Source organism: Neolamprologus brichardi, chromosome 23, assembly GCF_056152115.1.
Source record: "Neolamprologus brichardi isolate AB-2024 chromosome 23, ASM5615211v1, whole genome shotgun sequence".
Lineage (NCBI taxonomy): Eukaryota > Metazoa > Chordata > Actinopteri > Cichliformes > Cichlidae > Neolamprologus > Neolamprologus brichardi.
Window position 1 is genome coordinate 10248545 of NC_142125.1, and position 26635 is coordinate 10275179.

The 26635-nt window shown below is 45.5% G+C and overlaps 1 protein-coding gene across 9 annotated transcripts in view; it reads right to left on the reverse strand.

Annotated features, from left to right (window-relative positions):
• Nucleotides 1-26635, reverse strand: part of patj (PATJ crumbs cell polarity complex component) — a 79180-nt gene that overhangs the window by 23488 nt on the left and 29057 nt on the right. For all 9 annotated transcript variants that reach the window (XM_035907623.2, XM_035907622.2, XM_035907626.2 and 6 more), the window contains exons 20-28: nt 25299-25562; nt 24700-24784; nt 24416-24479; nt 23821-23901; nt 23540-23611; nt 23249-23426; nt 22882-22992; nt 22665-22724; nt 21359-21458 (exon numbers count right to left, since the gene is read on the reverse strand). In XM_035907623.2, coding sequence (XP_035763516.1) covers nt 21359-21458; nt 22665-22724; nt 22882-22992; nt 23249-23426; nt 23540-23611; nt 23821-23901; nt 24416-24479; nt 24700-24784; nt 25299-25562 — 1015 coding nt within the window. The remainder of the gene's footprint in view (nt 1-21358; nt 21459-22664; nt 22725-22881; nt 22993-23248; nt 23427-23539; nt 23612-23820; nt 23902-24415; nt 24480-24699; nt 24785-25298; nt 25563-26635) is intronic.

Sequence of the window (26635 nt, forward strand, 5' to 3'; positions counted from 1 at the left end):
CACTGTCAGCAAACGTGCCTTTAATTATTGCTCTTCGCGCTTCCTGACCTTTCAGAATCAGTGGCCGCTTTGAAGATGTGAAGGGTTTTGTGTTTTTGTCAAATGATGAGAGGATTTAAAGGTCACTGCAGTTATCAGAGATAAACTGAAAACCAGTAAACCGCTTTAAACTGGAGAATAACTGAAGCCAGACTTGATTTCCAGACAGCAAACCATCAGCGGCTTCCTGTGACACCAAAGAAAACGTAAAACATCTGCAGTTAAAACGTGACATTTTTCTTTAGTTTTTACATGGAAGCACAAAACTGAAGACATTAAAACTAATTGTACAAGCTGCAAAGGGAGGTGACATTGAAGAAGAGACTGTCCAGGTTCAAATCATCAGAAAAGTTCATTCTAAATAGCTTCAGTTTAAGGAAGAGGAGGGAGGTGAGGATGAGGAGCCATGAGAAGATGACGATGACAGCATTAATGAATGCAGACTGAAGCCGCAGACCGAAGTTTAGTTGGTGTTTCGGTTCAGCCTGCCCCAGATTGCTGCGAGCAGCCAGAGACACTGCGTATAAAGTTTGATTCAAAGCCGAGCAAACCCGGTGAGGTCACGACCGCGTTCAGTACTCACCGAAGCCACGCTGCCATGCCACGAAGGCAGAGAGTGCAGTATTTGTAATTTAATACATTTAATATGATGATGTAAATGGGCCTCTGTCAGCATCAGAACCATGATCAGTGTCAGACTCGGAGATCAGTCCTGGAGCACTTTTTGTTTCCTTTTGTTTGCTCAGGTTCAAGTACCAAAACCTGCTTGTTGAGGGGTCAGGAGGTCAGACCAGTCCTGTGTTTGTGGCTCTGGGGCCCGAGGCAGCAGATATTCTCTGAGACATGCCTGGAAGCAAGTTGAGCACTTGTTTTTAATCATCATGTTGCTGTCAGAGCATTTTCTCTAAGGAAAACAAGCTGCCACAAACGCCTCCTTTCCTCTGTGGCATCGACTCAAACGACCAGGTCAGATGAGATCTGACGGCAAATGAACAAGCAGCAGAGTGTAGACAGGATGTGTTTGACACTGATTTCATCACAGAGCCCCATTCAGACAGTTCCTTCAGTTTTCCCACAGCTTTAGGAGGCATTAATGACTCTCTGCTCCCAGCGCTGAGGTGGGACACACTCTGACAGGGAACATTTAATTACTATCAAGTTTGTGGCCGCTGATCGGAAGAAGCTGTCACACACTCAGCTACAAACGACTTAACACAACGCCATGAAGCTAAGCACGTCGAGAATCATAGGAAATATCTGAGATGGCAAACAGCCACCCCAAAATATCGTCCACAGCTGAATCACATTCATACATGGACCCGAGAAGAGCCCGCTCTCATCACTACCTCCTCACACGCCACCTCAGGTACCTGAGGTCACTGCAGCTCCTCTGACATCCAGCAGAGGCAACAGTGAGTCAGGCTCCACAGACCTGATGTTAAAATGTCACAGCAGAAACAAACGTGTACAGCCTGATACACAAATTGTTTGGTTTGGTATTAGGGGCGTGGCCTCTGCGAGTGACAGGTGGATGGTGACACAGGTAACTGTAGCTGCTACCTGTCTGCTAGCTTCACCTGAACTGGACCTCTGCACTGTGTTTGTGCTTTTGGAGCTTTGTGAGCACCCCATCCTCTCACGCAAATACGGTCACAGCCAAAATGCTAAAGCAGAGCGTCTGAATGTCCATCTTCTTTTTACAGTCTATAGTTGCACACAGACTTTCCCTGCAGCGTTTCCATAAAACACTAAATATAAAAATAACTTTGCATTTGCCTGTGTGAAGCTGGAAAACAAAAATATCTACAGAGAACACACAACCATGCTATTAAAATCTCACACATACATACGCAAATACAGTTTAATCAAAGGCTAACAGTTTTCAGACGGGAGGCAGGTGTGTGTGTATTTAATGAGCTATTAATAGCTTTAATGTGACAGGTAACTGCAGGTGTTAATGCCTCTCGGGGTAAGGAGAGGTGGCTGAAGGACGGAGCGCCTCCATCACCGGCTGCTACTCTGATGATGGAGGCGTGTCTGGAAGAGGAGCAGGCGCACCTTTTATTGTGTGTTTAATGTGAATTAAATTGTTGGGAGTGCTTCTCTTGGTCAGGATGACAGGATGTCTTGTTAAGCTCTCCTCTCAGGAGGCTCAATGTGTTCAGCTGACAGAAATCTATTAAAAATACATAAGGAGCTAAACTGCTGCCCCGTGCCCGCAGTACAGAAACTACCAAATTAATTAACCACTTCCACTCCGCTGCTCCGGCCACTAATTTGAAATGGTTTATCAAAGCAGCAGAATGCAGCTCAGAGTTTGGTGTTCAGACTCAGTTCATCCAACAAATATTATGCAGTGATGGACTGCAGGTGCATGGTGGTGGACAATGGGACAGCAGCTACGTGTCACAGACAGGACATTATCCAGATGATTAAATAGACTGAACCCTGACGGTGAGTTTGGGCACCGCCTCATTCATGGTGGAAAGATTTTGCAGCAAAATTTGTCCAAATGGTATAAAAGATTGAATCAAGTTCAGAAATCCAACAGGTCAGCCTACTTAGCTGCTGCACATCTCCATTCCACTTTGCAACCCACCTTCACCCAGTGCCTCCTCTCATCACTGTCATATCTGTTATGGATGACGCTCCATCCTCCTGCTGAGGTCACAGAAAAGTCAGTCTGCAGCTTTTAAACAACCAGCAAGAGAAAAATATCAGTTTTTAGTCTTTTCTTCATTATAAATTAAAGTAAAACAGTTTCTCACACTTCAGTGTTTTTAGAGAAGCTAGTTTTAGGCAGATGGAGTGGTTACCCAACATTTCAAAATATATCACACAGGTATTCAGATCTCCTTCTTTGGGTTTGGGAATGAGTCATCCATGAGTAATTGGGAGGAGCAGAGGCAGAACGCGGTGCTGCCCTCACCCATGGTTATTCACTTTGGGTAAGGAAAGAAAGAACGAGGCATGGACTACAAGAAGCTCAGCTGCTTCTTCGTACTGAGCAGAGCCAGCAGAGGTGGTGCAGCGTCTAATCATGGCACCCTTCGGGGAGGAGGACTGGGAGGAGATAGACTGCGAAGTCACTGGAGAGATTTTATTTCTTATCTGGGCTGGAAGCAGCTGAGAATCCCTCAGGAGGAGGCCGAACACACTTTCAGGAAAAATCCATGTGGAATATGACACAATTCCCACCTCAGCTTCAGATAAAAACAAGAGGATGGGCAGGTGGGTGAATGTGACCTGCTGAAGTGGTCATCATTACTTCTACTGGAAAGTGAGCAGGACGTTTATGCAGACCCTGAACTGCAGGTCATAAAAGCTTAAATCTACAGGCTTGTGCGTGTGCACACACACACACACACACACACACACACACACACACACACACACACACACACACACACACAGGAGACACTTAAGGAGAAGAAAGTAGAAGCACTTCTGTTTCTAATCTGTGTCTGAGAGCTGAGAGGAGGCTGCAGAGGAAACTTCAGCCCTCGCACATCTTTCCAGGAGACAGGGGAGGCTGGTAGAGGCGGCAAGCCACAAACACAGCGTGACTACAGGGGGCGCTGCAAAGACGGCGCACATGCATATCAATGCAGCACACAGGCTGCCTTCAGCGTGATGGCACCGAGTACCGACTGTCACACACTGATGAACACTGTCGCTCTAGCCTGCAGCAGGTTCTCTCTCTCTCTCTCTCACACAAACGCAGCAGGATGGTGGCGTTCCCCTCAGTGTGGTATTCCACTTCATGAATGTTGCTCCAGTTTGTCTCTATCACTTTTCTTCAGAGCCTGTAACCTGGTTTTATTGGGTCCGTGAGACCTGATTTTTGCCCACATTCTCTTAAACTTTTCATTCCGCCCTTCCTCTAACACTCTGTAGTCCTCAAGGACAGTTTAGTCCAGTTTAACGGCAGCAGTGGCTCAGGGATCGCCCCCAGTGCGTTCATCAGCATGTGAGGGCTGCACAAGGCGTAAAAAAGCAAATACAAGCTCAACATGATCCACATTACCATTCCTCTACAGCACTGTGGTCCAGTTTGTCTGCAGTGACCACACACACACACACACACACAGCAGTGACAACCTGTCACACAAAATCCTGCGTGACGGGGTGTCAGATTCAAAATGTGAATCTGTGTGTGCTTCTAGCAAGGTGACATGTCACAGTAAATCAGTGCACACACACATTCTGAATTTGGTATCCCTTTACTGTGTGTGTGTGTGTGTGTGTGTCTGCTGTTTGGTTCAAATATTTCACATCATCCGTAAAACTAAAACCCAGCGGGCACACGACAGGACCCGACGCTGCTGCACAGACACGTGAGCCGAAGTAACAGGAAGACTTTGGTGTGATGACACAAGCCAACATCCGTGATGCAGAAAAAACAGGCGCACAGCAGCTGGATTATGAGAATGGAAATGCAGATGTGTGTGTGACCTTTGACTGAAAGAACAGTGGCTACTCTCAGCGCTGGAAGAGTAGGAGAACATGTTGTCAGGTAAATGCCTGAAAGATTTCAGCCCTATCCTATAATCAAAAGTGGTCATGTGACCATATCAGTCCAGCCCACAGGCTTAAAAGGAGTTTCCAACAATAAGTTAAAATGCTGAGGAATATCAGGAAAAGGCAGAAATGAGTGTGTCTGCTGCTGCATATCACACAGTAAAGGCTCATGTAATGTTTGTAATTGTAATTGTGTTACCTTGGCTCGCTCAAAGGTAAGTCAGTGTGGCACTGTGCCCATGCACACCACTCTCAGCCCACACACTTCAATCAGGGGAGAATAACGAGACATGCACAGCATTTATCCATCTTTACTTTAGTGCACAAACGTGAGTCCATAATAAAACCTGCAGGGAGGACAGCAAAGTGAACTGTGAAGCTCTACCATGTCAGAAATCCACTTCCTTATCTGCACTTCCCTCGGGTATTGGTTCGTTAATATCACAGATAGAAATGTGTCCAAAAACAGATCAAATGTAAATTATGCACATCTGAAGGTGTTACTGATGTCTGCATTTCACAGTAATCACGCGCAGGTGTTACAGGCACCCAAAGGAGCCCATCAAGAAACTGAGCTCCACCGTCGCAGGTCGGCCACACCTTATTCCTCTCATTAGATTACTGTAACGCTTTGTATTTGTGCCTAAATGATTCCCGCCTACAGTAACAGTAACACACTCACAGTCTCAGAGTCACACCAGCCTGTTGCAGCACTCAGTGCTGCACCCTGAGAGCCGTCACAGCTCCATCAGTTCAACACCTGAAAGCCTTTTAGAGCCAACCTGTACAACATAACGTCCTGTCAGTGTGTGTGTGTGTGTGTCTCTGTTTTCTTCTTCACTTATTTTTATTTTTTCCTTTCCTGTCATTTTAAGTTTTTTACACCTTCTGTGACGTCGATTGCAGCTGCAGAGATCAACTTTATTTTCTGGATGTCCGCATCTCACAGCCGGCTGCGAGTCAGATCTGCACACACACTACAGTAAATGAATTAGCGCGTATCTGAGGGTGGAAACACTCCTCTTCTCCTTCAACACATACAACAGGTCAGCTATATTAGACAAAGCGTGCGGGTCATGTGGAGGAGGTGTGTGCTGTATTGTGAAACACTGCCTTCATTATTAGAACATTTTTACAGCTGTCGAATCACTTTTATCCTCAAAGATGTCAGCAGCTGATCCGGAAGATGAACAATTAAATCTGAGTCTCGTTAACTAATAATAACGTGTTAACGTTCAGCGCTTTACCCCTCGGTGTCTACAAAGAGGTACTCAGCCAATCACATCTCAGTGTTCACTCCACAACAGCTGTTTGGACACGTAACAGCATCCGACCAATAACAGACTGATAGTGTTACCTAAACATGCACCATTGTGCAGGAACAAGGTGACAGCAAGGTGAGACACAGTTACTGAACACACACACACAGACCACGTACACACACAGACCACGTACACACACAGACCACGTACACACACACACACACACACACACACACACACACACACACACACACACACACCTACATGTATACACACAGCACTTCTGAAATACGACTTCCTGTTTCTGGGGATTATTTAAACTGAACCCAGTGATGGGGCTGATGAAGTGTGATGTGCTGCACTCTGGTTCGGCACCCACACCCAGATCTGGCAAAATGTCATTGGTAAGCTTCTTTAGCCTTTACGTGTTCGCCTAACCCAGTTTAATGTGCAAAAGTTTCTCAAGGCCGACAAACAGAAAATAAAAAAATTCAAAGAAAGAACGAAATGAAAAACTGAGTTTTATTTCTGCACGTTAGAATCGTGTCTGTCTAACATATGAGCTGAAGTACAGCTTCTGTAGCTGAGCGACACTTAACACACCAATCAAACTAATGCCACTCAACCATACACACATCATTCATGTAGATTTCAGGTGAATCACTGCCTGAATCCATGAATGACACAAAGGAAATGATGTAGAGGTTTCCACCAAAGACAGAAACGTCAACATTCAGTCACATGCTGGATTTTATGATCTCTGCAGTCACAAGAGACTCAGAGAGCTCAGTGAGGTTAAAAATAGCAAAAGTAAGAGAGAATTCATGACGATGTTTATCAAATGTGAAGCGTAGTATGCTGCTTCTTTTGCTACTGGCTCGGTGAATTTTGGTTGGAGACAGACAAAACCTGCAGCTCAGAATCTAGCGCAAAAAAAGACGTAAAGACAGCGCGGACCCGACGCATCAGAATCAGTGAGCTGTCGGCTTTCAGCCCCAACGGCGTGTCCGTGTACAGGCCGTCGGGTGAGAAAGCCAAGAAAGAGAAACCTGATCTGATGCATCGGATGCTCTGTGTTTACGTCTTTGTGTGGATCAGAGAGGTCCCGCCCCTGGCTATCTCTGATTGGTTTAGACCACGATAGGGGCATAATGTGTGTCTGTTCTTGACCACACGAAGAGTTTTTTGTTTTTTTTTACTCAAACAGGGTTTTTTTTTTTAGTCGCACTATTGAAAATTTTGGTCACACTCTAGAGCCCTGGTCTTAAATCTGTGCTGAGGATGTTCAAACTGTTCACTGTTTTTACACATCACAGACCTCTCCTGTCCCTGTCCATGATCAGCCAGCTGTCAATAAAGATAAAAAACCCAATAATACAAACTGCTGAGGCTCAGCTCCACCTGAACACTTCAAAGGTCTGGCATTAAAAGCAGGAAACGCCATCAGCTGATTTATTCCAGTGCCCTCTGGGACGGACAGACAGACAGGCTGCTGCTGCGGCTTTGATGCGTCACACACGAGCAGGAGTGTGTTTGTGCTGATAATGGGCCAGTAACGGGACGTGTGCTGGAAAAAGGGATACCTGCGTGAGGCTGAACTCAGGTGGAAAAGCTGCTGGAAACGAAGATGCACAAAGCCCGACTTCCTGCCAAGCTCCCGCGTTGTTTCTGAATCCACCTGACTGTGCACATGACAACATCCACAAAGAAAATGCTCTGCAGGCACAGTGAGCTGCAGGAAGGACGCCACGTTCATTAAAGTGTCTGCAGCACTGGAATGAATGAAGGCTTTTAATGATCCTTCTCTCTGAGGTCTGCCTGACAGCATTACTATTCATTTTTCTCACCTTTAAGCCAAGCGCTTCAAGCTTTTCAGGATTCACAGACTTTAAATCTAAGTGGACGTTTTACAGTTTGGAGCTCATATAAACAAAACTAAAAATGAATAATGGAGCTTCACGGATGGATAGCAACACACTGTTCTGACCAATTATCAAAGTCCAAACCTTAAACAGGAAGCCAAACCCTCTAGTGTCCAGCAGAGGCAGCAGTGAGTCAGTCCAAATGCCATGTTAAAACTTTAACATATCTAACCAGCTGTGTAGCTCTGCAGCTCTTAACGGTTTCATTCAATTCAATTTTATTTATACAGCACTTAATATCATGTGAGGTAAAGAACCTACAATCATACAGAGGAACCCCAACAATCAGATGCCCCTAAGCACTTGGCGACAGTGGGGAGGAAGAAACCTCCGGCAGAACCGGGCTCAGGGATGGATGGCCATCTCAGAGACAGGCTGGTATTTCCAGCTCCAACTACCAACCAGGCCCGACCCTGCTCAGCTTCTGAGATGAGATCAAGCATGCACAGCCACACCAGCCTGAGCTCAAGTATCTGCTACCATTAATCGATTTTTTACACACAGAAAAAAGTAGCCTGACCAGGTTTGTGGTCTGTTCAGTCTAAATCAGAGTCCAGACCTGAGTTTGGCTTTTCTGAGAACAGCACAGCTTTAACGATGCACTCACAGTCTGCTTTTATTACATATAGTGAGCTTTATGCTGCCAGCTGTTCAAAAGCAGCCATGGGAGCCATTGGCAACCATCAATTTGGCCGTCTTCTTTGAAACTTGCTGGCATTTGATGGCCTCTGGTTGGTGCTCTGCTTCTGGCCTCTGCTTGTGTGGAAAGCTCTTTAACACTTTCCCTCAAACACCCTAACGACCTGTAAGAGTAAACAGGTCACATTTACATCAGATGTAGCTTTGAATCCTGTATATGACTTCCTCTATTGTCTGTTCGTGCTCATTAGAGGCGGCTATCGAGTGGCTCTTTCCTAACGGCCATAGCCCGTCTGAATAAAACCATTAGGGACAATAATGCTGTGTCTTAAAACCAGCGGCCCTTTTAATGGCTTATAAAGCAGCACTGTCACCTCTAATGTCTGAGATGGGACGCTGAAAGCAGTTTAAGAAAGACACTAAAGCTGCAGAGAGCATCCTCCTTCAAGCTGTGTGCATCACTGCTGCAGTAGCTCCTGGAGGTCACTGCAATGCAACAGCTCAGCCTGCTGCACACACACCGTCCCATTTTCATCACTTCAGGGGACCTCACATCGATTTACGTTCATTTCCTGCAGAATTACTCAACCCTTAAACCAGCTCATCCCCACAAAACGTAATGATTTAAAGTACAGCGACCAGTTTGTCTCTAAAAGGAAGTCCAGTCCCTACAGCATGAGCAATACAAGGGTGCATTAATCTGCCTGGACCAGTCCAGTTAGCAACAACACATCTCTGCTCAAAGACGATAATTTAAGGACAACACACAATCGAGGACGCATCCACACTGACACACGATTAAATATCACACACAGATCAGTGTGTGTGCCTGAGATGAGGCTGTGCACCGCTGCACGGCTCACATCGTCTTCTAACCTAAGCAGCACGGAGTGACTCAGTACCTCACATTCCAGCTAGCAGGACCCTGAAAAACAGGTAAAGCTAAATGGGACGCAGCCAACATTAACCTCATAAATTACAGCGACGCTGACAGCCCGGTTGCTCTGCTGAGAAAAAGGTCGATGGAGCACTCGCTGTGAAGGCGATTGGCTGCTCTGGAGCGCCTCTGTAAGCGAGACTGATGGTGGATTAAAGTTGGGTTTGTTTCTATTTGTTATCATAAACAGGTGAAGAAATCCTGGTGCTAGTAACATGCAGACCTGAGAGACACAAAAACCAGTTTTCCGTTAGTCTGTGTTATTGATTAACATCTGCTTTAACACCTGAGGTAGCTCCTTTCAGTAAATGAAGACATGCAGTTCAAAGACGAGACCCCACAAAGCTTAGACTGCTTTCCCAGAGTTCTGAAAGCTCTCATTTCTATATTTTAGTTTATTTTTTTCTGTCACACATAATATTATAATATTTTACAGCCCACTGGCTCATATGGTGTAAAAGCAGACTCAGAACATTTTGGGGATGTGGCCGAGGGCCGGGAACAAACCACGAACCCCCGGCCGAGACCAGTTTCTCAGCAGAATGAGCCTCCTAAGATCCAGACGTGTGCATGTTATGTTAATCTGATGATTACACGTCTCTCTGTGGTAACCCTGAGATGGACTGGCACAAACCCAACCAGGTACTTTTGAGTCCCTAAACAAAACCAGCAAGACGAAGTCAAAGGGGGGAACAGAAGAGAAAACAAACAGATACAGGACACAAACTGCAGTCTACGCCGACGCTACACTCCAGCCTCCTAACGTGGACGAACTGGTCGGTTATCTCAGCGGCTGGTGTTTCCACAGTTGGTGCATCAAGGTACTGATGCCAGCATGTGTGTAAAGCAGATCTGACAAAACGTCATTAAATTATATTCTTGCTGTCTTGACAGAGAACTGGATAAGCTATAAGTAGGTAGGTGGGTGGATGGCTGGATGGATGGAACTATACTTTTCTAGGAGTCTTGTAAGAACACTACAGTGTTTTTATATTTGAATTAAATTCAGTTTAATTTCTACAGCGCCATTTGACATCAACAGTCGCCCCAACATGCTGTAAAATAAAAACAAAATAATATTAGAGGGAGTGCCCCATGAACAGCACCTGGTGATGGTGGGAAGGAAGAACTCCCTTTAACAAAACATGACTTCCACTAAAACCAGGATCGGGGAGCGGCAGCTATCTGGCACAACTGGTTGGGATGGTGGTGGATATATATAATTTTTACTGGTGGTTTTGATAACAGCTATTAAAAAATAGAATAGATCCAATGAGATGGATAAAATGTTGGACACGTGATGAGATTAGATGAAACATGCAAAGCCAAAGTCATTCACAGCGCAAAATCTTATAAGGACCTCTTTTAGCCCTCTGAGGTCTGAAGCAGGGATGATACTTTCTGCTTCCATGCGCCCGGAAGCAGAAAGTGACGTAGACTTCGTTATTGCACAGTTGGCGCTAAGATCCGGACATTCATGTGCCCGTTTTTGTCTCCAGCTGCTCGCTTCTGCAGCAGCGTATAACTGAGGCTTAAGGAATCATCGAGGGATGACCTGATCTCCAAGCTCTGTGCTGATACAAAACTAAAGTCCTTTTTGTTTTTCTTCACAAAATCAAGGTCAGGGTTGACACCAGGGATGACTTACACCTATCAGGGTCAAACAAATATTAGGTCCACTGTAAACACTGCCAGGTAAAGCTACCGTGGCATAAACGGCTAAAATGCCCAATGTCTAAGTTTGATTGGAAACAGCTGCCAAGCTAAGGAACATCTGGACGAAATACACTATATTGCCAAGAGTATTCACTTGCCCATCCAAATCCCTCATTCCCGGTGTTCCATCAGTTTCATGTCCACAGGTGTATAAAATCAGCATCTGGGCATGCAAACTGCTTCTACACATATTTGTAAAGAATAGCTCGCTCTCAGGAGCTCAGTGAGCTCCAGTGTGGTGCTGTGATAGGACGCTAGGAATGTCCTCGCAACCAAAGACTCCACAGTCAGCTGTTAATGGGATTATAACCAAGTGGAAGTGACTGGGAACGACACCAACTCAGCCACGAAGTGGTCGGCAATGTAAATCAGAGAGCGGGCTCAGCGGATGCTGAGGATCATGGTGCACAGAGTTCACAGACTTTCTGCAGAGTCAACCGTTAAAGACATCCAAACTTCACGTGACTTCAAATTAGCTTAAGAACAATGTGTGGAATGGGTTTCCATGACAACCAAATGCATCCAAGCCTTACATCACCAAACAAACAGCAAAGCATTGGACGAAGTAAAGCAAAGCACGTGCCACTGGACACAGAGCCGTGGAGACATGTTCTCTGGAGTGACCAATCACACGTCTCCGATGGATGAGTCTGGGTTTGTGGTTGCCAGGACAACGGTACTTGTCTGACTGCACTGTGCCAAGCGTAAAGTTTGGTGAAGGGGGGATTATAGTGTGGGGTGTTTTCCAGGAGTCGGGCTCCACCCATTAGTTCCAGTGAAAGGAACGCTTCATGCTTCAGCATACTTTGGACACTTTCGTGTTCCCAACTTTTTGGGAACAGTTTGGGGATGCTCCCTTCCTGGTGTTAATAACTTGACTGACCTGCAGCAAAAATCCCCATAAACATTCTTAAATCTGCATGAAGACTTGTCTGAAGAGCTGAAACTGTTACAGCTGCAAAGGGCTGACATCATATGTGTACTGTGTGGATTAAGAATGGGAGGTCAGTCAGTTTTGCACACTGTGAAGGCAGACAAGTGAACACTTTTGGCAGGATGGTGTACGCTGCCCTCTGCCTCCAGACCGAGCTCCACGCAGCAGAAACAGAACGCTTGCCGGGACAATCATGTGACCCGACATATGTGATGGATGCATTTATTATCATCGGTCATGGTGCAGCTCAGAGCCCCAATCTGTGGTCCTGATACTGATGCAGCACCACACGGGGAACCTGAGAGCGAGCCCATGCCCGTCACACATACACAGCAAAATACATCATAGGTAAAAGTGCTGCTGTCTCTCTCCCTCTCCCTCTCTCTCTCTCACTCACACACACACACACACACACACACCAAAATAATGCAGCACACACATGATTTGTCTTTCCCCACCTGATTGTGTGCAGACACATGCACACAGGTTAAAGGTGACCCCTACTCGATATGTTGACGGGGATCAGGTAGGAAAGCAAACACACACACACACACACACACGTAATGAGCCGTCTCATAACTCAGCTCTGACAGACGCTTGATAATCCACTAGAACACACACACACAGACACAGAGTGAGAGCGCATACTAACCTGGAGGCAACATGGTCCATACTTCAGTCTTCACACGCAGAGATAAATCCACATGTACGGCAGAGAGTGTGTGTGTGTGTGCCGTCTCAGTTTCAGCTCTGCTGTGGCGCTCTGATCTCCAGAAAATGTGATGTGTGTGTGTGAGAGAGAGAGAGCTGGCTGCTGTGATGCTGAAGCTGAGAGCGACGTACAGCTCTGTTATACACTCCAACCTCGATTACTCCCTTTCCTCATCCCCGGCTCTCCCTCTCCCTTCACCCTCCTCCTGCTGCTGCTCTACCTTTCCTTACCCCTCTCCCTCCCCCTCTCCTGTGCATTTTTCTCTCTGTCCCAATCCTTTTCTCCTCTTCGTTCTCCATTAGCGCTCCTCCTGGTAAAGACGTTCATTGGTGCCTCGCACACATTTACGGTCACAGCCCTTCATTTACACTTGCTTCAGAAAGTAATCAGCCCAGTTCTATTTTTCATTTTTAATGATCGTTTCTACACAAACTGATCCCTGAATAACTGGGATGGAAAACTGAACATTTTTTTAGAATGTTTCCATATTTCTTGAAACGCTGGCGTGGAGAAAGCAGCAGTCAGTTATAACCAGTCAGAACTATGAAGGACGGGCATTGGACCTTTTAATTGATGGTGTGAAGGGGACAGAGGCAGGACAGTGAAGTCAGCAGCTCATAGGCTGACACGCTGGCGGACCCAATAGCAAGAACCTGCCGCTGTCTCTCTTTGCTGCGATGAGAAGAGTCCAACTACTGCACCATGAAGATGTGGTTGATGAAGAGTGCCAGAGATGGTCCTTCCAGCAGGTTCTCACAGATTCACCAGCTCTGTTCTGATTGGGATCAACAGCCAAAGACTCATCACTATTTTATAGCTGATGGATGGATATTCAGTAATTCGTTCGTAGTCTTGTCCTGTGTCCATGCTCTTTCTCCTCAGGTAGGAACCCCACCCTTCCCTGTACCAGGTTCGTCTGTGAGGTCTACACAGCCCTTAAAGACTATGGTTTGGACATTCTTGGTCTTTCTTAAGAACCTTCAGCATCTTTAACCATCTCTGGAGCTGTTCAATGACACATGACTCAACAATGCCTGGAGAATTTTTAACCTCCATAAAGACCTAAAGAAGTAGCTACCTCATCATCCTGCTTTATTACCAAAAGCATTAAACGTGGTCAATGGTGCCCAGAATGACCTATTTTGAACCTACTGGAACCACATCATGAATCACAAAGGGCTCTAGTGGGAATTACTGGACTCTCCTTTAGTTAACTCTCAATTCTGGACAAGTAGATCCTTTTTAAAGTTGACTTTGAACTCTCTAACAGCTCCCTTCAAACCACAATCTAAACCTTCATAAAGGCTCAAAGGACCACCTTAAATGTTCCCAGCCCAGCTCCAGGACTCCTGGAATTCCTGCAAGGCCTTAAAACCATGCCTGAGAAACTACAGCTTTGAAGATATGCATAATTAACACAAGCAGGCTCTAAATGATGCACTTGATACCAACACGATGACTGTGTTTATGAATGTTGAGGCAATCAAAGAGGCTGGGGGTGGAGGCTATATAAGGACAGGAAGCTGGGACACACACACACACAAATTCAGAGCAGTGTGTTGTTACAGTCTGCAGGGAGCGGATGTATGCAGCCAACTCTTCTATTATGGTTGCTCATTGCTCCAACACACACCCACACACACAGAGTTCAGGCAGTCCTTTATCACCATTCATGCTAGCACCTCCCCTCCAAGTTGACATGACTCACAAATAAAATGCAACCACGTCATCAAACTGTCTGAGGCAAGGAAGCAGCCCAAATTAAGACCCCCCCCCCCCCCGGGACTTTTTTAACTCCGGACTTTCGCCAAGTCACTATGCATGCTTCACAGTTCTTTCTCTCATACTGGGTTGGTCATGCTGCTTTAGCTCCTCCCCTTTAAGACTTTCATAAACTGATGGTCTGAACAAACGAGGTTGGAGTTTTTGGACACTACACACCACTGCAGAAAGCCTCAACAGTAAACTGCAGATAAGATCTTATTGTCACATCCCTCATCCTCCATACTTTCACAGCAGTTTTAGATCAGCGTGTGCGATGCTTGTTTCGGCTCAGTTTCTATTTATACTCTGTTGGTCCTGTTACTGTCTGCTGCTGCAATGACCCACTTTCCCCACAGACTCAATCAACTTTCAACTGATTTAATTACCTTTGGAGTGGTTGTGAATACAGATTGACATCCACAGAACAGCTTATACCAAATGCTGCTGACAGACCCTCAGCACTCACACCACACATAAAGGATAGCCTCTCCATGCTTCGTCTGCTGATGAAGTGATGATGTGCAAAATTTATCCTGTGAGTTCATCCTCTGAGGAACAGATAAAATCAGGGCATGTCAGACAGATTTCTGCGAACGTTTCAGCGATGGCTGCAGCTCTGACATGCTGATTTTCACAGAGGCTGGTGGTTTTAGAACAAAGGTCACCCTGGCCACTGTAATGTTTAGGACCAGACCTGCTGTTCAGTATGATGTCACCAACTTCATTGCCCAAAAATTAAAAAAAAACAACTGGTCCAATCAGCTCAAACAACATGATGAGTGCGGCTGTTCTCACAGCTGTTACAGTAAAGTTTGATGCCAGCATTCACTGAAAGCTGTGGTTAGGTCATATAAACATATTAGCAGAACCAAGATGGAGGATCTGTTTGTGTTTGTGTTAAGGGGCCCTGATGGGCAGAGTCAAACACTCTCTGGAGGAGGACTAAACTTCACCTGAGAGAACATCTGAAGTGATCCGTCCACAGTTGGAGGTCAGTCATTGCTCTGCTGCAGGTATGGATTACTTTCATTTTTATTTATACAGCGCCAAATCACAACAACAGTCACCTCTAGACACTTTATATTGTAAGGTAGACCCTAAAATAATACATTCAGAGAAAACCCAACAATCATATGACCCCCTATGAGCAAGCACTTTGGCGACAGTGGGAAGGAAAAACTCCCTTTTAAAAGGAAGAAACCTCTGGCAGAACCAGGCTTAGATTCTGGTTCATTCTGAGATATGAAGTGAAATCTCACCCCGTATCAGCAAGAATAGAATAAAACAAAATAACTATATTATCCACATGAATGTAAAATTGTCTTTGGTTCACAAAGTCATAAACAAATCAATCAAATCACTTCATATCAACGCAAAAAATCCTACATACACACATACAAAACTTCAATACAACAACAAGAGAAGCACATCCCAGCATCTTATTACACAGCACACTGACTGCTCTCTGCACAAATGATTCCTTTGGGGCGTGTTGGCATTCCCTAGAGGCATCCTATTGCGTCGTCACGAGAGCAAAAGTCAGAATGAAGAGGGTGTTTACAGTCAGCAACGATAGACCGGACTGATCCAGTGAAGTTTGTTCATGATTGCCACAGTCAGGTTACCACACTGAATGTAAGGATGCTTTTAGCCAAGCTGACATAAACTCTTTCCACAACGCTGTGGCTAACCCCATCCTAACAAGAAACAATATCTGATTAGCTTTTTTGCAAACAGAGTCAACATTAACCATAAAACTAAACATGTCATCAAGTAAACTTGTTCCCAAATACTTAAAGCCATCAACAACTTCCACAGACTGACCAGGAAGTGAAAGACCTGTTATGAGGCCTGTGTAATTCAAGACAAGCTTGTTGGTTTAATCAAAAACTGATGAGATTTACACTGTTCTTCCTGTTCCTCTGAAAGAGACCAACAATAGCCATCAGCATATTTTGACATTCTGAAATCCCTATCCTGTAGGTACAATATGCTAAATGTAAAAACAGTAGCATATTGTTGTTGGTAATAACAACATGGGGGCATAAGCTTAGAGTCTATTGTGAGGACTGATCTCCTTACATCCCCGTGATGTTAACCAGCACATTTTGTGGTGAAGACTTGGTGAAACATTACAGTTGAGTTTTTGTCACTGACTGAGAAACGGAGGACGACATGTCTGTCTGAGTTTAACAGGACGGCGATTTATAAAACAAACATCATGTTTCATTTAAAAGGACGAGAAACTGTTTACTCTGGTTATAGAGCAGGATAGCCAATGGCCGCTTTCTGACAGACCTCCCTACGGCCACGCAAAACACAGTCACCCTCTGTTGGAGAAGAGAAAGAATGGCTTGGGGCACTTCAGCACAAGCTACGTCCATCTCTTCTATTGTCCATCAGGTGCTCTCAGTCTGGGGGTGGATCCATGTAGAATCACAGAACAGGTGGGGATAATCTTACTAATCCACTTTTTATCCACTTTATTTCAATAAGATTATAGAATGGCTCTTTTTTCATACCTGTAATCAGCACTTCCTCCCAGACTGTAAGTATCTGAGTTAAAACCGGACCCAGCCTGCGGAAAAGCGCTGCATTAAGCACAAATTTGGGGAACAACATGTCATCGTTTTGCTGTGTAACCTGTAAGAACCACAGCAGAGAGCTTTGAAACTGATGACGACGGTCAGCTGGATAGGGACGAATCTGCAGGAGAAGACGCAACGCCAGACACATCATGGACACGGCCGCTGAGCATCCTGCCCGTTATTACTCCTGGGTGGAGGAAGAATTTTAATCCTCAAACTGGAATTTCAGGAGGACATTTTAATCGATCAAACTGCCACAGTGCTGATCAGACCACAGATCAGTGATTTAAATCAGACCTGTTAATTCTCTGTTAAATCACCTCGATCACCAGGTGTGTGACTTTTAATCCTGCATTTACCCCCTTCATCCCCGTTTAACTTCTAAATCCACCTCACAGAGCTGACAATCATCCATCAGAGAGCTCCTCTTCACAACATACTGCAGTTTCTTTACAAGATTAAACAGCACACACACACCTGAGTGTGTGTTCTACCTGCAGAATAATGTGCTATGATGCAGCACAGGTGGAAGCTGCAGATATCTCCTGTTTTTTTTATTCAGCCTCTCATGCACAAGCTAAAAGCTGAGGACACAGGTTACAACATTCACACAAAACTGATTTCAGCCAAGCATAACATTATTAAAATGTTTGATGCCATTTTTTTATATAATAAAATTATGTGTTTAAATGCTTTTCATTAATTAGGTTGCTAAATGCATTCTCTTGAATTGAATTAACATGTTCACAGCCCGATACACAAACTGTGTGTATTACTAGGGGCGTGGCCTCTCTAACTGACAGGTGGATGGTGATACAGGTGGATGCTAGCTTCACCTTTACTGGACCTCTGCACCATGTTTGTGCTGTTGGAGCATTTTAATGGTGTTATCTAACCAATGACAAAGCTGCTGGGAGGTTACTGTACTAACACACCTTCAAAGAAGGCGATGTTTGGGTGCACAGTAAGATTTAAGGATTTTGATTGGATGTTACCGAGCGCTGATTAGCAGGTATCTGTGTCTGTGAATGCAACTTCAACACATAAAAATGGGATCTTACAAACCAATGAATCAACGACCGTCATTTATACAGTGTTTAGCTAATTTTGTACACAAGTCTGTGTGCACACACGAACTGTTCACGATTAATAAAATGTCAAGTCTGTTCTCCATCCCGACCAGTCACCAAGATTTAAAGGCTTATATACACTACTGTGCTTTTCCTGTTGATGGAGTAAGCTTTCATTTAAAGCAGGCCGTAAGTAAGACGCAAACAGGAGCTGGTTTTGGTAACAGTGGTGATTTATTTTCCTCTGCATCGACACAATCAGTCTACCATCAGATATCGCAGCAGACACATGATTCATGGAGTTTTTTTAGCTCCACGATGACGTGCTTTGACCCTGACGCTGTACAGTAAAACCAATCTACTCAGAGGCTACAGAGATGAAGGCTATTTGCTCGGTTGCTCGTTCTGCTGCGAGACAAACAACCTGAAACAGCATGTGGAATTGATCTGAATCATTCATTACTGCTGCAGCAGCCAATATAATGTTTCACCAAGAATATAAATAAGACAACAAGCCGAGAGAGAAGAGCAGGCAGCGACGTGGCCCGAGAGAAAAGCACCATCAATTCATCATTCCTTCCATCCCTGCTCATGTAAGCTTTATTGTATTTGTGTCTGACTCTTATGAGACTGCAGTGAAAAAGCTCAGATTCACCGGAAACCCAGTGCTCTGCACAAACTTTGCCCTCGCACTCGAGTGTTTCAGACATTTCTGTTTGCCACAACTAATATACAAATCAGACAGCTGGCACAAAGCATGACAACAGGCCGTAAAATTTGCACTTGGCACAAACCTCTGGACAGACGTTGTCTCCCAAGCCAAACATGAAACATTTGGCAGTTTCATTCTGTCAGTTTATCACCATCAAACTGAAAACACATGTCATTGGAGGCTGATGCCGTTTCCCATTAACAGGACCGGTCTGTCCACAAGTCCACCCTGAAAAACAAAGTGGTACCAGGCATTGGCTATCCCAGGTCCAAGCTAAAGTAAGCCTCAGCTGTCCTACACAGGCAAGGGTAAAATCTGGAGACACCTAGCCTGACTAGTCCCAAAGATAAGGTTCAGGCCTAGGAGAACAGGTTAAAGGTCAGAAAGACTGAACCAAACAGTCCTAGATTCCAGGATAGAGACCAATGGGATACAGCTGCACCAAGAATTTATACCAGTGACCAAGAGAAGTGCGCCTAAAGAGGAAAGGGGTGAGTGTTTATAACCCTAAGACTGAGCTTTAGTGACCACAGAGGCCTGGATAAAGACCATGAGCTTCTTTCAAGTTCACGCTAAAAGAAAGTTACTCGACCGAGGATGAAAGTCAGACATGGAGAACTGGACCAGCATCCAGGCTAAAGATCAGCAAAGACTGAACTTCCGGTCCCAGAGTCCCAAACCAAGATCCAGGACTCATGCCAGACCATCCAACATTTTTGACTTCAGATGAGAGGAACTGAGAGTTATTTTGTTTAACAGTCAGCAGACTGAGCTCTTCCTCAGCTTTACCAGTTAAGGAAGGTTAAGGAACATAACATTCTCCAGGTTCAAACCAGTTCATCATTCCACAGACAAGAAACGCACAAGTCTGAGGACACGCTAAAAGTATGAGCTTTGCTTTGGTTCATGCCAAAGACCCTGAAGATGAAGCTGATGGAAACTTTGGTTTGTGTTTGTTTTTAAAGGTAATTTTATTGAGACTATTCAGTCCAATTACAGAAACTTTATTAATATATAAAACTTAACCTGCATTTAACCTCTGACACAAACAACATCAATTCATTTATACATCATTTTTCTTTAAACAAAACGTTCTGTGTCATTCATTGAAAGATTTTACTTGCAGAATTTTAGTGTCCAGTTTAGTGTTTCAAGATAAAGATATACTCAGACTTCCAAAATGAAGACAGGCTTTAAAAGGACAGCTGAAGTCTAGAGGAAACAGCTTTGACCAAAAAAGCTAATCCACCCTAATCCCAGATGAGATGCCAGCTCAGAAAACCCACATCCCATTAAAACCAGAGGTCAGAATGAAAAAGCCGACAGCCCCGTCCGCCCGCCCGCTTCAGACGTAGCAAACCAAACGTACCCAAACCAAAGCGAGGCAAAGACAGCAGAAACCCAGAGAGAGAAAGACCGAGAGGAACTGAGAGCAACAAAAATCCCAACAAAAGCATCCAGCTTGTGCTGAAATACGTCACGAACGGGACGGAGGGCCTGCCGGTTCATACACGGCCTGCAAAAACACAAACACAAACACACACACACACACACACACACACACACACACAGTGAGATACTGATGTATGTTTACTGAGACAAAAATTAAAACAGACTCAAAAACAGGCTTTCAAATAATTAGTGCCGCAGATCACAGGAAGTAAATTAACATGATCCAAAATGAGACCCAATGCGGTTCAGCAAGAAAAACTACACAATGTGAAATATTCTGATAGTTAACGTGAGATAAAACAAGTCCAGATTAACTGAGATGTTCAGATATTTGCTGTAATCTCAGTTTTGTTGGAACACATGACACAGACATTCAGACACAGATCCTTGAAAGGAAATCGAGGAGATGATCTGAGATGAAATGAAGCGCGTTAGATATTCAGTGACAGCTGCAGAAACAGATTCTCTGGTAATCGTTCTTCAGACAGACGTGACCTGATTGAGATGAAGCTATGAGCGTGATGAGTTCCTGCTTCAGCTTTAACCTGAACCTGTTCAGACGCGTGCATGCAGCTAAATCCTCTGCTTCATTGCACTGCTGCTGAAGTGCCTTTGAGCAAACAAGTGGCAGGCAGGACGTAAGCGATCAAACCTTTATCTGGCTGTGACACTCTGACGATAGAGGGAAGTTACCAGGCCTGACCATGCCCCAGCAGTTCCTCTGAGACCCAAGTCCACACAGCATCACGCACAGTTCACCCCTTACCTCCCCCTCCCCCCAGCCATAGCTCTGTGGTCACATGCTGCCGCTGGCTGATTGGCTGATCTCAGACTGCAAAAGCTCAAAAATATGACAAATTCGGTGAGAACACAGATGATTGGGCTTTGACCGGCCACCCAAGGTCAGGTAGTGTGAGCCCTCCAGCACAGGCTGCAGGTGTGCTTGTGTATACAGAGGGTTACATGTGTGTGTTCAGTGTTATGAAGGCAGTACAACTGCCGACAGGAACTACGTATTTCTCCAAAGCATAGAAAATAAAGACGACTTTTAACCACATTACTGTAACAGATTCTGCTGTGTGATACTGACCTTTGGCCTCCTCCAAGTCAGAGTTTAGCTCCTTGTCTGAGTAGCTGGGAGGCCTGTAGGGTGGGGGCTGTCTCGGGGGGGGCAGCACTACCTCTGATTTCTGCAAACAAACACATTTATTCATAAAAACATGGACTCTGTTGACTTCCAGTCAGACTATAGACCATAAGTGTGCAGACGGTTGTGCACGAGCCTCGGGCTGTGTGAGATAGGAGCCTGTAACACACTGAAACCTGGTAAAACTAAATGGCAGCTGTGAGCAAGAAACAATCAGCACCACCACCAATATGACCTCCAACCTTTAGGCTCCATGCTGCACGGTTCAGTTTAAACTCTGATCTAAGCCCTGCTTGGTCATCTCTAGTAACTGTAGAGGTCGCCTGCAGCGTGTAAAGTCAAACTACTACCACAGCAGACTTTGTGTTGTATAATTCAGTTTTTGTTTTTTCCAGTTTGTCTTTCTCGTGCAGTTTCTGCTGCCGTTTCCTGCATCAGAGTTTTGGAGGCTATGCTGCCATTAACAAAGAAACACTGGAAGCTCTGAGGACTCGCGTGACTGCATTGCACAATCCTGCGTCGATCACTCCATCATGACGTCTGTCTCAGAGCTCTGTCTTATTTTATTCTTTTTATATTTATTAATTAGGCTGCCAGCTTTATTATGGATTCTTTATACTGTCCATCTGTCTCAAAGGCGTTAGATAAAGATTGTGGAGTATGATAGTGAGTGTGGTTTAAGCATGGCTGAAGCTGAGACTTTGACGTCCTCTCACACTGATCCTCAGACCAGGACCGTGCCCTGTGTGGACGCAGCGCCCGGCTGCAGCTTGAGGACAAACACCATCAAACATCAGATCTTATTTCACACTGAAAGAGCCGATCATTTTGTTTCGTTAGCCCACGTCAGTAAGATGTTTTTATTTTGTCCCATTCTAAGCTGTTTTATAGGATCATATTCAGCTGCTCTCACAGGGTTTTGTTGCATTTCTTACTTATTAAACTCGTCTCTGTTGTTTCCGTCATGTTGTAAATGATTATGTTACAGCTCGTGTCGTCTTCGGCTGCTCTAAGATGGATTTTCCAAATCCTGGGAAAAATAAATTCAGTCTCATCTTATCTGAGTCTCCACAGGCAGCAGATCTAATCTGTTAAATGTGATTTGTGAGCTACAGAATGACATGCCGCTGTTTGTGCTGAGGCTGTGTCGCCCTCTGCTGGTCTCTTTCGAGCTGTGCAGGCATCTCACAGACACATACATTTCTGTGTGTCCTCGTTAATACAGACGGACAGAGTGTGGAGCTCTTACCGGAGACTCCATCCTCTTCGTTTGGGATCTGCTGACGGTTGAAGCTGTCAGAGACATGGGCTGAAACACACATACACACACAATTAAACACACAGAAACTCGAAGAATCAAACAGTTTGGAGCGTTTGACGTGTATGAGACAGAAACCTCTGTCTATGCTCAGTTAACAAAAGTTGATAGCTTAGAACTTCATACAGATTTGTGTGTGTGTGTGTACCCGTGGAGTCGCTGTCAGGCTCTGGACGATGAAGACAACGGGGCTCGGGGCAGATTTGATTGTGTTGACCGCCTCCTCGTGACTGGCAGCTCGCAAGTCAACACCTGACACCTTTACACACACACACACACACACACACACACACACGCACGCACGCACAGAAACACACACACACACGGAGTTGAAGGTCAGACATTATGAAAATGTTAATCACAAAACTGTTTTACAGACTTATAAAGTCTTTTCCTTCATAAACGGGTCGCTCTGAAAGATTCAGTCTCAGGCTGTGTGTAAACTATGGATGTAGCGCGCATGTGTGTGTGCGCGCGTGTGTGTATAGAGACCCAGGAATTAGACAAGGCCCTACCTCCAGGATCTTGTCCCCGGTCTTCAGACAGTGGGTGTTGGCGGCGGGGCTATTGGGTAAAACCTGCTTGATGAAGATTCCCTTCAGTTCCTCTCCATTCCTCAGTCGCTTGATGACATGGCGACCTCCGACGATGCTCAGACCCAGAGACTGACCCTCCTCAGGCCACACCTCCACCCTGCACAGCAGCGAGGGTGGAAGTTTGAATAATGTACCAGTCTCTCTGGGTCACCTGACCTGTACACAGTCTCCTGGGATATCATAATGTACCTGTGTGTGTGTGTGTGTTACCTGCGGGGCGGTCCCCAGTGACTGAAGGCAGGTGTTTCCTGTCCTTCCCCCTCCTCTCTTTCAGGCAAGTCACTGTGAACACAGACCCACAGTCAAACACTACTTTTTGAAAGAAAGAAAACCTGAAAATCACGAACAGGTGAGATGCTGGGCCACAGACACATGTCAAACTTTAACCACATAAAGCAGCGATGATTCTAAACAGAAATGCACCCACATTTGAGGCGTCTACCTGTTTACATCTGTGTTCAAACCAGCAGAACGTGAAGCGGCTGTCCTACCTGTGGCCTCCTCTGATTGGCAGAGAGGCTCCCCCTTGGCTCCGCCTTTTCCTCTTTGCAGTATCAATCCTCCTGACAGACCTCCAGGGGAAGAAAAAACACAGACAGGAAGTTTCTGTGATTAAACTCTGAGGCTGGTTTGATGATCGATGATCCAGATTAATCTAACGAGGCTGAGAGTGAGCGCTGGGTGCCCGCTGACCATATGTTATTAAAAACAGCAGGAAACAGTTGACTCATGGAGAAATCAGACTGCAGTTAGAGTGTGAGAGCAGCAGAGGGTGCCACAGCACTGTGACGGGACGCAAGAGTAGCTGATGAAGGAGAAAATGAGTGTGTGTGAGGTCTAAGTTTGTGAGCTGCGAACAGTTAGCAGGTTTCAGCACTGTGGGCAACTTTAATCCGGCAGCGAAGAGGACACCAGACGTTACTTGGGGTGTGATCGAAGCTTCTGTTTCCAGAAGATCCGACCTCTCTTAGCAGATATGGCTGTTCAAACACGACATACAGCACAATAACAGACCTCTGACTCTCTGAGCGAGTGTGTATGAGGAGGAAGAGTGATGGCGAGCGTGAAGGTGCAGCAGGAACTCACTCGGTGTCAGTGTCCGTGAGAGTCAGCTCAGAGTCTGCTTCGCTGTCTCTGGAGTCTGGAAGACCTGAAACACACACAAACATCTGTACTGCTATCACTGTGAGGACCTCATCCTCATCCTTCACCATGAACTGCATAACCGCTGACCCTGATCTAGGTGGATTTTCTTTAAATGACATCCTGTTCCTATTCGCCAGGTCATGAGATGGAAAAAAAAGAGAGATCATGGATCTTGAGTCTAAATTATCTTAAACATGATTTAGACTCGGGCGCTCTCCTCTCACCCAGAATCAGCTTTCCCACAGACACAATGCTTTCATGGTCCGATCTCTGTAGGTCTTCCTCCTCCTGCATCTCTCTGCTCCAGGCCTGAGGACAAAAACCACCAAATAACTACAAATACATACAGAAGCAGAATGTCAGGACTTTTGTTCTGACCTTCATCCAGTCACGCAGAAATCAGCCTTTAGAGAACATACGAATGTTAAACTGCTGAACTTTTCCCATTAAAAACATGCTGGAAATATTAATACCCAAATATGAACAGTATGAAAGAAACTGGAGATAAGGTGTGTCTGAGCCTAAAACCACCTGAGTGCAGGTGGAGTCAGGAGAGCGTATGGTTCTCCAGCTCCTTCCCCTATAAAAACAGTGCCAACGGGCAGTTCGGACACGTCATATCAATTAAGTCGTGCTTTAGAACAGTTTCTGGGTTTTTTGGGGCGTCGCTGCAGAGGCAGCACCACCCCCGGTCACGGAAACATGGGGGACCGTAGGCAGGGTAATGAGTAACAGCCAATACCTTGCCGCTCGCAGCCATTCACTTCATGTTTTGTGTGAGCGAGTCAACGTCAATGAAACTTCCTCTTGCTCGTCAACTCACCTCCTCTGCCCCCCCAGCTCGGGTAAGGGAGGCCAACTTCCACTCTTCCCAAGATGGTGGGGGTTTCCTGGGGGCGGGGCTCACGCTGTCCTCCGGCTCTACCTCCTCTTCATCAACACCCATTTCCCTGCCTTCCTCCTCTGGCCGGAGGTCAGAGGTCAGAGAAGAGGTGGCGTAGCGAGGGAGAGCATCCAGGATCAGCTCTGGCTCCTCCTCCTCCTCCAGATGAAGGCTCTGTGGAAGCATGGCGGCTTGGTTGAAACCCTGAAACACAGACGGCAGCATTCAGAGATGACGCTCCAGAGGAGCAACCGAGTAATTAAGACAGAAATGACAACAGGAAATCCAGCAGCTTCAAACTTCACCAGTGAGCTCAGGTTCACCATGTCTGAAGAATGTTCAGCCTCCAACGTGTCACGAGATGCATCGATAAACACACGGAGACATTTTTCACCTGGCAGCGCTGCAGAGACGTAATCAAATGCAATTGACTAAACAGTGTCATTAGCCATTTGCTCTGATTGGCTGTATTTCTGTCTGCTTGCGTTAGACATGATTTTCATCATTCCTGTAAGCACTCGGCTTTGTTGGCCAGATCGCCTTTAAAAAACATAGATTTGAATCTGAAAGGACTTTGTGGTTTCTCAGCTCGTTTCTGCTCTTTAATGGTTTCTTGTTTCTCACACCTGCTCAGAGGACAGGTGTGAGAAATAATGAAACACAAGATGACTCAATTTGGATTTCTGGAGGTCGTGAAGGACAAAAGGAGGCAGAAATCAGAATCCATCATGGTTCCCAGTGTTTCATGTGAAAGTGTGAGAGTGTCTCTGCAGCTCGCACTAAATCTAAAACTCGCCTGACTTTGGACATTAGCCTTCATCTCCAACTCCCCAAAGAGCCTCCTCAGCAGATACTGAGGGGATATCCTGTTCTTAACATTACGATGCAGACATTAGCCTGCGCCGGGAAATATTAATGACAACACTTAAGCTAATTTCCATCGACGAAGCCTCATCGTCAAGGACTCTGCTCCTCTTCTTTTAATTTGGGCCCGGGAAGCCGGCCCATCACGGCGTATAATGGAGGTGAGGAGTAGACGGCGGCAGCGGTAGAGAGCTCATAATGCTAACAGGATGTTCTGCAGACTGATGTGTATTGGCCGTGACTGCCTGGCCTCATATTCATAAGATTTAAAGACGCTGTCATTTAATATCTCTGCCATTAGACGATGAGGACAGAGCATCGCTGCAGCGCTGCGGTTCATGTGAGGATCCTCAACGACTGTCTTCACCGCCTCGCTGCAGCGACTGCAGCGTCACATGACTACATGACCATCC